We start from the raw sequence: 14,573 nt of genomic DNA on the forward strand, positions 1-14,573 counted from the left end.
GCAAGGGTTAATATAGTTTCAAAGTAAATCCTATTCCAGACCTTTTTTGGCCTGTTTTATCATCCATCAGCATAAAAAAAATAAATAACTATTAAAATATAATAAAATAAAGGTTTACTATAGTATCAAAGTAAATCCTATTCCAGACTTTTTTGGCCTGTTTATAAATTAAATAAAATAAAATTTAAAAAATTTAAAAAACAAAATTAAATTAAAATAAATTAATAAAATAAAATAAGAAAATGTAAAAAACAAAATTAAATTAAAATAAATTAATAAAATAAAATAAGATTTTTTTTTTTTAACAAAATAAAATAAATTATATTGGTCTGAAGTTGCATGCTCAAAAGTAAAACAGCATTTTTTAATGCTTTCTTCTAAGAGGCAAAACTATTTACTTTGAAAGGTAAGTGCAGTCTTTTTACATTAATTCCACCAATGCCAAGGACAAATTACTGATTTATTATCTATTAGCGATTATCTATTTATATGAATCAGTGTGCTTGTCCTTACCTTCTATTTCGGCTGCGGGATCGAGACCTGTGGGTCCTGCGGTTCCGCCCCCTATCAGCGCTTCGGCTCCGCCTCCTGTGACTGGACCCTCTGGAGGAGCTGCTGTTGGAACGATTTCTGTGCCTGTAACATCAGTAACAAGAGCCTATTATACACACACTTATGTATTTATCAATTTCACATTTTCAAATAGGCTTCATGTCCCATCCACTATTGTTTGGACAAACAGAAATTCCCAAGTAAGCAAACAGTATTTAGGTTTTTATCCAACAAAAGGTTTAAGTACAGTAAATTTAGGACTTTTAAAGACCTTTTTAACAACAAGTGAAGAAAAATTAAAGAGCAGATTGAATGGCACACAATATGTGAACATATTCTCTAAATGTAAATGTCTAGGAAGCACAAAATGAGTTGTATTATCAAGTTTAAAAATGCAAAACATGATGTTCTTCCTCAGTATTTTTTGCTGTTTTCCAGTGCAAACTACTAAAGGTTCTTTAATTAATATTTTTATGTGAGTTTATAAGAAATTGAACATGAGATTTATTTTAGTAACAAAAGAACTCATATCTGCCAATAGGCTAAATACATAAGAACAAACAAGGAAAAACAAAAGGTAAAAGTTTTCATACCCCATTCACATATTTGTTTTAATTTTAAGTATAAACTTTCTTTATTTTGTTCAATTTGTTCAGAAAATTAAAACTTCAACTATCTTCATTTTGTATGTATTTAAGGATATTTAGATATTAGTATTGGAAAAATGATAAAAACACTGAGGAAAATAGTTTGCAGTGCATGCAGCATTTAATGCCATGATTTTATAATTATAAAAATTTAATTTAAAAGATTTAAATTCAAGACCTTAAAAATTGTGGAAGGGCAAAATAGAAAGACTTTTTAAGAAATGCAGAAACCATGAAATAAAAATGGGAATATTTTACATTAAAGAAAACCCAAATAAAAAATAAATAAATAAATAAAAATTTTGACCAAAATGTATGCATGAACTCAGCCAAAATATTTTTTTAAACATGAAAAAGACAACAATATCCCTAAGAACACGCAAAGATTAATATAGCTTCAAAGTAAATTCTATTTCAGACCTTTTTGGCCTGTTTTATCATCCATCAGCATAAAATAAATAAAAATAAATAAAATAAAATAAAGGGTTGCAAAAACAGTGCAGGACAAACACAAATAGTGCAGAGGTTTATTATTTAGATCTTGTCTTAGCAAACACCACACTTCGCATGATTGACTTATATATATATATATATATATATATATATATATATATATATATATATATATATATATATATTGGTCTGAAGTTGCATGCTCAAAAGTTTAAAACAGCAATTTGTTTATGCTTCTTGCATTTTCCATCTGAAGCATGTATTTAAAGGTATTTAGATATTAGTACTGGAAAACATGACACAAACCCTGAGGAAAATATTTTGCATGCAACATTTAATGCCATGACTTTCAAATTAAATGTAAAAGACTCAAATTCAAGACCTTTAATTGTGAAAGGGCAAAATAGAAACAAACCATGAGATAAAAATGGGAATATTTTAAATAAAATAAAATAAAATAAAAAATAAAGGGTTGCAAAAACAGTGCAGCACAAGCAGTGCAGAAGTCAGTGCAGAAATTTATTATTTAGTTCTTGTCTTAGCAAACACCACACTTTGCATGATTGACTTTATATATATATATATATATTGGTCTGAAGTTGTGTGCTAAAAAGCTTAAAACAGCAATTTTTTTTGAATGCTTCTTGCATTTTCCATCTGAAGCATGCATTTAAAGATATTCAGATATTAGTATTGGAAAACATGACACAAACACTGAGGAAAATTGTTTGCAGTGCATGCAACATTTAATGCCATGACTTTATAAATATTCAAACTAAAACTTAAAAGACTCAAAATCAATCCCTTTAATTGTGGAAGGGCAAAATAGAAAGACTTTAAGACATGCAGAAACCATGAGATAAAAATGGGAAATAATTTTACATTAGAGAAAAGGAACAGATCACTTAAAAATGAAAAATGTGTAATTGTTCACTGACCTTCAAGTTGTCTTTTTATTATGCTGACACAAAAAGAAATTTAGAAAAATGTTGGAAACCAGAAACTGAAACTCACACCGGTTTTGAACAACTTGAGGGTCAGTAAATGATGATTTTTGGGTGAACTGTCCCTTTAAGCAGCCTGATTAACCCTGAGCAGCATGCAGATGCAGACAGAAGTGCAGACTCGTCTGCATACAGAGCCTTGAGCTCGTCCCCATCAGCCAGCATGACTCTCTGCACTATGTTTAGAAAGGCTGACATCATGAATATAGACCCGTCTGACTGCATTATTTTAACTAACCAGCTCTATTTCTCTCTCCTTCTTCTCTCCAATGAGCTGCTGTCAACTTCCCTATTCTCTACTCCAGCTGATAGATCAAGACTTCTTAGAGCCACTTTCAAAAGCTAAATCAAAAGCGTGAGCCCATTCCCCACATCATGAATAAATAAAATGTTTATCTAAAAACCATAATTAAATTTATTATGCATTTCTGCATCTGATGGCACCCGACTGCATAGCCCTAAAGCTTTAGTGCCAGAGGCTCAGGCAGCAGGCCGTCTCTTTCTCCATGACCGTATCAACAATTGAGGAGAAAGTTAACATTTATGTTGCTTTAGAGAGCATTAGAAACATACTGCATTTCCAAACAGCATTTAAAGACAGTTCTGACCGCACATGGGTCAACGGCATGACACTCATTTAATTTAATTTATTTCATATAATACATTAGTATATCTTGATTATCATGTTTTTAATTTGAATTAAAATGCATGGCATTAATGGCAAGAAATTAACGAACAGAAAACTTAGTAATACTTTATAATAAGTATACAGTAACAAAGTTTATAAGGTTTTTTAATTTGCTTTTTACAAATAGTGAGTTCTTCATTCACTGACATGATTGTTAACAAATTAGTACTGTTTAGTTAGCTCATAAATAAAGGGTTAGATAATGTACAGTATTTAGACCAGTAGTAAATGAGTTTTTACTGGTTACAACCAGTTAAAAGTCTTTGAACAGTAAGATTTATGTTTTTAAATAAGTCTCTTTCTGAAATATTTTTTTATTTAAAATAACTTTTTCTATTTGCATATATTTTAAAATGCAATTTATTCCTGTGATTTCAAAGCTGTATTTTTATCATTACTCCAGTCACATGATCCTTCAGATATCATTCTAATATTCTGATTTGCTGCGTAAAAAAACATTTTTATTATTATTATTATTACTGTCATTATTATGTTGAAAACAGCTGAGTAGAAAGAAAAATATAAATAAAATAAATAAACAAACAAATAATTTATACTCGAGCCTTTGAACGATATAGTGTATAATGTTACAAGAGCTTTTTATTTTAGATAAATGCTGATATTTAGATCTTTCTATTCATCAAGCAATCCTGAAAGTGTACTTAACTGTTTTAAATATTGATAATTTTAATAAAAAAATGTTTCTTGAGCAGCAAATCAGCATATTAGAATGACTTCTGAAGGATAATGTGACACTGAAGACTGGAGTAATAATGCTGAAAATTCAGCTTTGAAATCACTGGAATAAATGACATTTTAAAATATATTCAAATACAAAGCATTTATTAAAAAAAAAAAAAAGTAAAATATTTCACAATATTACTGCTTTTGCTGCTTTTTGAATCAAATAAATGCAGACATGGTGAGCCAAAAAAGAAGAGACTTCTTTAAAAAATTAAAAAATAAAAACATTACAAATCCTACTGTCTAAAAACTTTTGACTGGTAGTGTATATTAAAAAATAAATAAATAAAAAAATCTTAAAATATATAAGTGCCTTTGTTTTGTTTCAGGATGCACACCAATAATGTTTTTGTTTTTTTGTTTTCTAAGGCATGTTTATAAAAATTACTTAAATGTCCTTAAAAGGCCTAATCCTGGTTTAGGCTAATCTATGAAACCAGGCCTACAAAATAATAATAATTATATATATATATATATATATATATATATAAATATATATAGTAATAGTTAAGTCTTTTTTTATCAATTATCATAATCTTTTATCAATTCTTAGGAATAAATAAATAAACCAAAAAGTTTTTAATACTATTAATTAAAGTTCACAATATTACTGCTTTCGCTGCATTTTGGATCAAATAAATGCAGGCTTGGTGAGCAGTAGAGACTTTAAAAAACATTAAAATATCTTACTGTCTAAAAACTTTTGACTGGTAGCACATATTTAAAATTAAATAAAAAATATATTAAAAATGCACTAGGCAAAAAAATGCACATTAATACTGTATGTTTTCATGTCTATGTAAACATCAGTAAATGTACATTAGATAAATACATGCAAATATTCATGAGATCACTCTGTTTAAACACATCAGTTAGAATAAGTATATAGTGAATTATAAAGATGAATTAACCACAAACTATTACTTTGCCCAAAAAAAAGAAGTACTTTATTACTGTATTTTTTGAAAACGTCTTTTTGAAAACGTATGTAGTTTGCATAATCTTTTATCTACTCTTAGGAATAAATATATAAACAAAAAATTAATGCATAAAACACAAAACTGTATAATAGAGAGGATAAGTTGTTTTGTTTTTTTAAGATGAATTAAGTTTAATACAGGTTGTGAAATGTAACGTGGTGACAACCCTTTAAAAAAAACGTAATAATATTTTAGGAATTAATAATTCATGATGTTTGGAAGATATACATTATAAATTTAAAATATGGTGATTAAGAGGCGAACTGTAAAAAATGCTTTTCTTACTTTTAAAATTATTTGTCTCAATTCCAACCAATATATCTGTAGGATGTTCTAGACAAGTAAACATTATTGTCTTGTATTCAGAAAAAAACAAGTCAAAATTAAGTGCGTTTTTGCTTGAAACAAGCAAAATAATTTGCCAGTGGGGTAGAAAAATTATCTTGTTTTCTGTTTGAAATAAGATTTATTTTTGCTTATCCCACTGGCAGATTATTTTGCTTGTTCCAAGCAAAAACTCACTTAATTTTGACCTAAAAGTACATGTGACCCTGGACCACAAAACCAGTCTTAAGTCGCTGGGGTATATTTGTAGCAATAGCCAAAAATACATTGTATGGGTCAAAATTATTGATTTTTCTTTTATGCCAAAATCATTAGTAAATTAAGCAAAGATCATGTTTCATGAAGATTTTTTGTAAAATTCCTACTGTAAATATATCAAAATGTAATTTTTGATTAGTAATATGCATTGTTAAGAACTTAATTTGGACAACTTTAAAAAGCGATTTTCTCAATATTTTGATTTTTTTTTTGCACCCTCAGATTCCAGATTTTCAAATAGATGTATCTCGGCCAAATATTGTCCTATCCTAACAAACCATACATCAATAGAAAGCTTATTTATTGAGCTTTCATATGATGTATACATCTCAGCTTTGTAAAATTTAACCTTATGACTGGTTTTGTGGTCCAGGGTCACAAATAAGTTTTACTCGTCTAGAAAATACTTCTTGATTTAAGAATTTTTTGATATTTTGGCTGGAAAAAAGACACAAAAATTGAAGTAAGAAAAATATTTGTTGCAGTGTGAGCACTCATATAGATGCAAAGTGTCAGAAAATACATTTTGCATAATTCTGTACACCACCATATGACATTTCCAGAGTCATCGAATGTCCTTTTTCTTGAAAATGCTGTAAAGTTGTTTTAAAACATGAAAACACCCACATGCTGCATGTAACATCTGTCTGAACAACACAATATTCTCTGTTGAACCTTGACTCATATTAACAATCCCAATTACAAAAGTAAAAGTGTCAATACACTGTCAGAAAAAAGGGTACGGTTGGGGTCCATTTGTGAACACTTAGGGTAAAAATGGTGAAGCTGTACCCTCGATGGGTCATAGTTGCACCTTAGAGTACTCGTATATACCATTCAGGGGTAAAAAAGGTACAGATATGTTTCCAACTGCCAGAGGGTCCACGTTTGTACCATTTAATCCCCAAAGAAAGGTACAATCACTTGTGTGACCAAAGGAGTAAGCCAGATGTCTATGAAATAGTGACCCAAAATTAAACAGAGCAAGATAATAATTTTCATGAGTTGTTGGTTATTTGGAAGAGATGCACAAAATAACCAAATATGTTCAAGAGCCTGCATCTTTCTGACCAGTTCTGAACAGTACACACGCAAATTACATTTTAGTGATTATGCAGACCATCAAGATAATAACTTTTAAACGTAAAGCATATGTATTAAAGTAGGTCTGCATTTTTAATTGTAATTTTAAACTGATATAAGAGCTGTTTTAAGTTTTGTTTTTAATGTAGAGTTAAACAAATACACGTATTAATATTACTTAGCAAAAGCACAATGTAGTATACAAAACTATTTAACGTTTATTAAACATTATATGGTGTACTACTTTGCCTCAGTTCAAATACATATTTTCGAAGCCAGTCTTTTCGTGTCGTCCAATGGGATTGTAGCCCGCGCTGTGCATTTTGAAAATGAGATTGTGCATGACGCCGGTTATTCAGGACATCATTCAATTCATTTCTGACGCTGTCGACGGAGGATCTTCTTCAAAAACGGAAAGAAGCTGCCTGGAATACATGTCACTGAAGACGAAGCACAGAAATTTTGAGGCAAGTTTAATTTTAAGTACTGTGAAAATCTGTTGGTTCCCTTTCGATTTTTGTTAACTTGACATTGCGTCTGTAGCCAGGCCTAACGTTAACTTTACCTGACGCGTGAGGGAAACCTTTCTTCGAAAACTGACCTGACAAAACCAACGCATTGCCATTACATTTTAAGCTTATTGTTTTTATTACAATTGTTTTTTTATCATTTAGCCGGAAATTAAGATATAATTTTTCGCTTAACTCATACTCCACCTAGAGATGGCACGAGACGCTGACAAAACAGCGGTGAAACGGCCATAGAAACAGCTTAGGACTATCGCGTTTTGTGCTTGCTTATACCGTAGATTTATAAATTCAGTTTACCAAAATGTTCTTACTACTCTAATGTTAACGTTACGTTAACGTTAACTTACCCGTGTTCACTCCGGACGCGGGCGAACGCCTTTTATTTTAACGCCTCTCCTAGTCTTTCTGGAATTATATACATTACGAATATTATCCGTGTTGATTTATATCAGTTTTGTTTGGTAACGTTACATATTTAACTAACATTATAAACGTAAGTCCAGGAGAGTCCTAATTATTTGTCATGTCGTATTGAGGCGTCGGTATCGAGCCCTTCCAAGGACAGCAAGTAAAATTGGTTTAAGTTACCATTATTTATCAAAACTTGTGAAATACATTTCTAGTCTGTGAGATGCAAATTTAAATAATTTGGCTTTTAATAATACACTCTCAGTTAAAAAAAGTATAGTTCTCTGTTCGTTAAGTGTACATATTGGTACCTTTTAGCTTTTGTACCTTAGGTACTGTTCCAGTGACAGTATTGTACCTTTTTCTGGAAATGTATAAGTACTAACTTATTGTGTATTTTTCTGAATTAAAGCAATGTTTTTATACTGATGAATGTCCATTGAAAAAGAGATTTTATTGTTGCTGTTAAAACCTCAAGCTCACACAGACTATGCATTTTTTTCTCTTTAGAAAATAAGGTGGATTTAACAAATTTGTACACAAGAAGGAGGTGGAAACAATAACACTAGTACCAGTGCCAGCAGAACCCTATCATCAAACTTCAACTACAGAAATGTAAGTATAACACTGAGTTCTGTGTATTATATTTGTCCTATGTTTAGCGGTTAACCGTATTGATTTTTTTAATGCCTGATGCCAGTATTTTAAAAAGCAGGGTGGCCAGTCAGCACACACAAGGAAAGTTGGGAGAGTTAGAGTTAGTTTCATCAAAATTATTTTAAATTGTGTTCCGAAGGTTTGGAACGACATGAAGGTGAATAATTAATGACCAAACTAAACTTTTTGGCTGAATTAATGCTATAAGAAAGAAAATTTGAAAGACTAATAAGGTATCTTTAATTCTTTTTCTGTTACCGGCTTAAAAACTTCGGGCAAAAACAAGGGATTCTCCCATTTTTAAACTGTCACCGATAGCAATGTAGTAGTAGTAAATTGCTAAAGTCAGTAGATTTTACTCAGTCAAAATACATTTATTACATTTAATATTTTGGCTTTTATCATTATGTTAATAAATATTGAAATTAATTAAAATATTAACAAAATTACAAATTTGAGCCAGGGAAGATAAGAGAGATGAACATCCTCAGGGGTCAGTGATATCACAGATTCTAAATCAGTTATTGGCTTAAAATGAATGTTGAATGTCAATATAAATAAACAGTATGCTATAATGATAATTTACAGTTAAAAAAAAAAATTGTAGAAACATTGTAATTTTCTAAACCTTCAGGTAAACAAATATTTGTGCATTCAATCTTATAAATATTTGTATATTACTAAAGGGAAATGGCAATGAAAGAATATTAAAATGTCTGATTTGATTGTTTTGAAGTATTTTTAGTTAATTTAAATGATTAACTTTATCTTTTTGTAAATTTTCAGTTGTGTGATGAAGCTGACCGAATGCATTCATCGACTGTCAGTTTAAGCCGGCACTTCAGGGATGGCTTTACCAGTATTGTGCCTAAGGTGCTTCAGCTTGTTCAAAGAAATGCTCCGTTGGACGAAGTCTACAAGAAGCAAGAGAAAAGATGCTTGCAGAAGATCTAGGTATTGACATAAACATAGTGGTTTTGTGATTATCTATTAAGCTTTTATAAGAACTGATAGTCCCCCTGTAGTCAGATTTAATCCCTTAAAACTCATCTTTGATCACCAAAATAAGATATTTAAATGTTTTTTCTTTGTGTGAAAAAAATCTTCATGCCTTAAAATTGCTCGAATGTAACTCTACACCTTGATTGGTTACAAGGTAGTTTATGTCAAAATTTTCACATTATTTGTCTTAAAACATTTAAAACAGCACATTGCATTGTTTTACTGATAGATTTTTGATGTTTTCTGTTCTTCTCAGTGTGATGCTGATACTCCATACCCAACCATATAGTTGGCAGAAACTGACTGGAAAATGGCTTTCTCCAAGAGGGTACAACTTTTCAAAGTGGATGGTGTGGAGTTGTGCAAGGAACTAGGAGTTGAAGAAAGGATCACTACAATGCCTTCAGTGCTTACTATTGTTTTCAACTTGGCTTGTCCACCCTACATGAAGAATTCACTGACTTTCTGGCAGCATGCCATAGCAAAGATAACTGAGGTGGGTGGCAAGCCCCTTACAATATCTATCACCCGAATAATTAATATCCTGTGTTAAAAATGCCAAATATACTGATGCACAAGGGTGAAGATTTCGACATTCAGTGTTTCAAAAGTGACGATTTAAGTTCAATACATTTTAAATGTCAACAGTGTATATATATATAATGTGGCAAGTTTTTTTTAATACCAGTGTCATATGATTCACAGTTCCATGCATACGCAGTAAAAGTTGACTTTGAATGAAGTGTTATAAAACCAGGGCAAGAGATGGACTTTCAGGCCCTTGCCGTATACTCTGCTTATGATAAATAAGTAGTTTGTGATCCCCAAGAATGTTTAAAAAGTTCCAATTAGTACTGTGTATTAGTGTAGTACTGCGTTTGGTAAAAATGGGTTTGTGATAAAAAAAAAAAATGTACGCATATAAAGTTACAATTAATGAAATGTGTACTGTTGGAAAAAGGTTGTTTTTGATTCTTAATGTTTAAAACATTTTTTAGAAAATGTAGAATGCAGTAGAAAAATGTACTTAATGGGATGTATTGATTATGAAAAATTTAATATTAAGCTTAATATTCTTGATATTTACAATTTTATAAAATGTTTTAAAAAGTTAGAAATAGTATAAACAATTGTTTTTGGAAAAAAGAATTGCTCAATATTTGCATCCTGTTAAGACACATTGAGGTAGAGCTTATTTTGTGATAAAATGTTAGGGTATAATCAATTAATGAAATGTGTACTGTTGGGAAAAAATGTTTTGCTTTATAAGATCAGTTTTGAGTATAATTTTTCTTTTTTCTTTTTTAAGTAAAATTTTGCAATATGCATCCTGTTATGACATTGTGATAGAGCTTAAAACATTCATCCTGTGAAAAATGTGAGAATGTAATGTTTTGAATGTTTAATAAATGTGATAAACAGCATCCTGGCCTTTTTAATGTGTTGTATACATATTTGCCACCTTTTGGTACAAAAGGCTTGTCACTGGGGCAGTACCCTTAAAAAAGACTAATTTGTACCTTTTTTAAAAGTACATTATGGTACCATAGCACTAAATGGTACAATTTAGTCAGCAAAGGTACATATTTGCCTTTGTACGGTACATACTGCAAGGGTACAGATATGTACCCATGTGAAAGGGTACAACGGGTGTACCCTTGAGGGTACTGCCCCAGTGACAAGCCTTTGTACCCCTGAAGGTACAAATTTTGCACATTTTTTCTGACAGTGTACAAGATGTTTCAGTCTTATATCATTATTAGGTTAGCTCAACACTGCTCCACCTGACACTGGACAGACAAACAGATAACCTGAGGTTACAAAGAGTAATGTTTTACTCTTTTCTTTTCAGGTGAGCTTAATGAGCGTCTGCTGAATTATACAGACGAGGCCACTTTAAAACAACTCAACAGATTTACAGACAGAGTGTGGATACGGTAAACAATGACTGATCAACAGCAGTCTATTTAGCCGCTTGACCTCCACAGACATCCTTCTTTCTGTGAGAGCAACTATTTCCCATCACATATAATGGCAACTGAGCAAGCGTCATGAATAATTGAAGTCAGGCAGACAGCGCTAAGTGACTGCATAAAGCAACGTCTGGCTTCAACAAACTGCACGTGTCTGTTTGGAGCGGCATGTTCAGGGACTGAATGCAAGACGGTCCAATTGTTGGCATCCAGCAGTCAAGCTGTGGTCAAAATAACACGATTACTTAATTGAGTGACTTTTTGGAAGGCCCACAGCTCACATATACAGGGTTTTTCACTTGTATGGTTTATGAGTCCAAAAAAAGATAGTTTAAGAAAGAAACTGAACGCAACACAACGATATGTTCTCTAAATGTAAATATCTTGCAGTAGCAATGTTTCAAAATTTGGAAATGTAACTTCTTACAGATGTCTTTTACTTTTTCATAAATTTTCCAAAAAAAAAAAAAAAAATGAAAATGAAGATTAACTAAATTAAATTGAAATACATTCCCTTCAGAAGCAAAATGACAAACGATAAGAGTCTTATTTTATGAAAAACTGATCAAAAATTGATTTTATGATTAAAACAAGAGCAAATATCTAACTTTTCCCTGACTTCCACTGTCCGACAGAACTGGACAAAATGAAGTGAGTTTATGCTTACAACACTTTGAATTAAGTTGGTTTTTCTGACCTCACAGAATTTTAGATTTATTTTGTCCAAGTCATGGAATATCAGGGATTTTTGTTTGTTTTACTTGTTCACTTACTTTTTTTGTACAAAACACACATGTACACTACTTTTCTTTTGCAAAAAATAAAGCAACGTTCTGTCGCATTTGTTTGAGACAATAAATAAATAAATAAATACAATGTCAATGGACTGTCAATGAGATTGAGGATATATAGAGAGCCAGACAAATTGTATAATGATAAACCTGATTTGTCTCAAATGTTGAAAGTAAAAAAGTTACAAGTTAGACTACACAAAATGTCTTTATAAAAGTCAGAATAAACTCTTACTGAAAAAAAAAAATCACACACAAAATGTTCACATCAAAGTAAAGATTTAAAGATATGCCTAATCTTCAAAATATTGAGTTTAACTCAACCTACAAGCCACCTACAGAATATATAATACATTGTGTTTTCTAAATGTAAATATGCTGCATTAGCAATGCCTCAAAGTTTGGAAATACAACTTTCAACAGATCTCCATTACTTTTTAATTAATTTTTCCAACAAAAAAATAAGCTAAAAATAAAATAAACTGAAAATAAACTAAATTAAATTGAGATAAATTAAATTCCTTTCAGAAGCAAAATGACAAGATAAGAAGTCTATTTCATAATAAAACTGAACAAAAATTGATTTTATTTATCAAAAACAAATTGAGTATTTTATGAGTTTTTACTTTTCCCTGACTTCCAATAACTAAAAAGCTGAATTTCCATGACCTACAATGAACGCATCCATCCATCTGCAAGCTTTATTTACTTGTTCACAGATATTTTTAGTACAAAACACACATATACACTACTTTTTTTTTTTTTTTTTGCTTTTACCCAATAAATGCACTTCAATATTTTTCTGTACTATTTCTACAGAAATTAATTCAGGATTTTTATGCTTTCATAACCATAACCTAACCATAACAACAGGGAAAATGTATATATAATAAAATAATATTTTGATAAATGAGGTCAAAAAAACAACTTAATTCTAAGTGCTTTAAGCATAAACTCACTCATTTTGTCCAGTTCTGGCGCATTTGTTTGAGACAATAAATATATAAATACAATTTCAATGAGCTGTCAATGAGATTGAGGATATATAGAGAGTCAGAAAAATTGGAAAACAAATAAAAATGTGAAGATAATGATAAACATGATTTGTCTCAAATGTCTTTATTAAAGTCAAAACTAAGTCTTAATAATTCCGTTTTCTTTTTTTTCTTTTTTGGGGAAGGAAAAAAGACACACAAAATGTTCACCTAATCTTCAAAATATTGAGTTTTACTCAACCTACAAGCCACCTACAGATTACATGAATACATGATGTTTTCTAAATGTATATATCTTGCATTAGCAATGCCTCAAAGTTTGGAAATACATCTTCCAACAGATCTGCATTACTTTTTAATTAATCCCCCTCAAAAATAATTTTAAAAGAAAATTAACTAAATTAAATTGTGATGCATTCCCTTCAGAAGCAAAACGACACAAGATAAGTCTATTTTATGAAAAACTTATCAAAAATGTATTTTATGATTAAAACAAAAGCAAATATAGGCCAACAGGGTTCCCACTCCAAGCCAAATGTCAAATTCCTTGACTTTTCCCTGACTTTCACAGACTAAAAAGCTGAATTTCCATGACCTATAATGAACATATCCATCCATTTACAGGCTTTAATTACTTGTTCACAGACATTTTTGGTACAAAACTTTTTTTTTGCTTTTACCCATTAAATGCACTTTGATATTTTTCTGTACTATTTCTACAGAAATTAATTTATGGTTTATATGCTTTTGTAACCATAACCTAACCAATGAGGCCAGAAAAAAAAAAACTTAATTTAAAGTGTTTTAAGCATAAACTCAGAAAACAAGAGATAATATGTTCAATTTGCAAATCTTGGTTAAAGGAGTTTAGATATTTGCACTGGAAAGTAAGGCAAAAATAATAAAGATATTATTTTTATTTTGCTGTTTATGCAACATTTAATGCCACGACTTCTTAAATTGAAGACTTTCTGCTCTGATTTAAGACCTTTTGAGGTTTTCATTTGTGAAAATCCAATAAAATGAACATATCCATCCATTTGCAAGCTTTATTTACTTGTTCACAGACATTTTTACTACAAAACACTACTTTTTTTTTTTTTTTTTTTTGCTTTTACCCATTACCCATTAAATGCACAATCAAGAGTTCATATGCTGTTCAATTTGCATCTCAGATAAATGTATATTGACTTAAGGATTTTAGGTATTTGTACTTTTGTTATTTTGCAGTGCATGCAACATTCAATGTCACTACTTCATAAATGGAAGACTTTCTGCTCTGATTCAATACCTTTTGAAGTTTCCATTTGTGAAAATGCGAATTAAGACTTCTTAGACCTTTTTAAGACCTGCAGAAACCCTGCCTGGAGCAAAGATGTTTAATATACATGAGGGCTTGCAACTGTGTAAATTCTCATGGTAGTTCTTGGAGTTTCAGAGCGATCAGTAACATGCCATTTTTT

General features: G+C 30.5%; 1 protein-coding gene across 2 annotated transcripts in view; it reads right to left on the bottom strand.

The window, feature by feature from the left end:
• rsrc1 (arginine/serine-rich coiled-coil 1) overlaps nt 1-14,573 on the bottom strand; it is a 209,244-nt gene that overhangs the window by 193,473 nt on the left and 1,198 nt on the right. For both annotated transcript variants that reach the window (XM_073818386.1, XM_073818385.1), the window contains exon 3: nt 514-636. In XM_073818386.1, coding sequence (XP_073674487.1) covers nt 514-636 — 123 coding nt within the window. The remainder of the gene's footprint in view (nt 1-513; nt 637-14,573) is intronic.

The sequence above is a fragment of the Garra rufa genome, chromosome 14, assembly GCF_049309525.1.
Source record: "Garra rufa chromosome 14, GarRuf1.0, whole genome shotgun sequence".
Classification (NCBI taxonomy): Eukaryota; Metazoa; Chordata; class Actinopteri; order Cypriniformes; family Cyprinidae; genus Garra; species Garra rufa.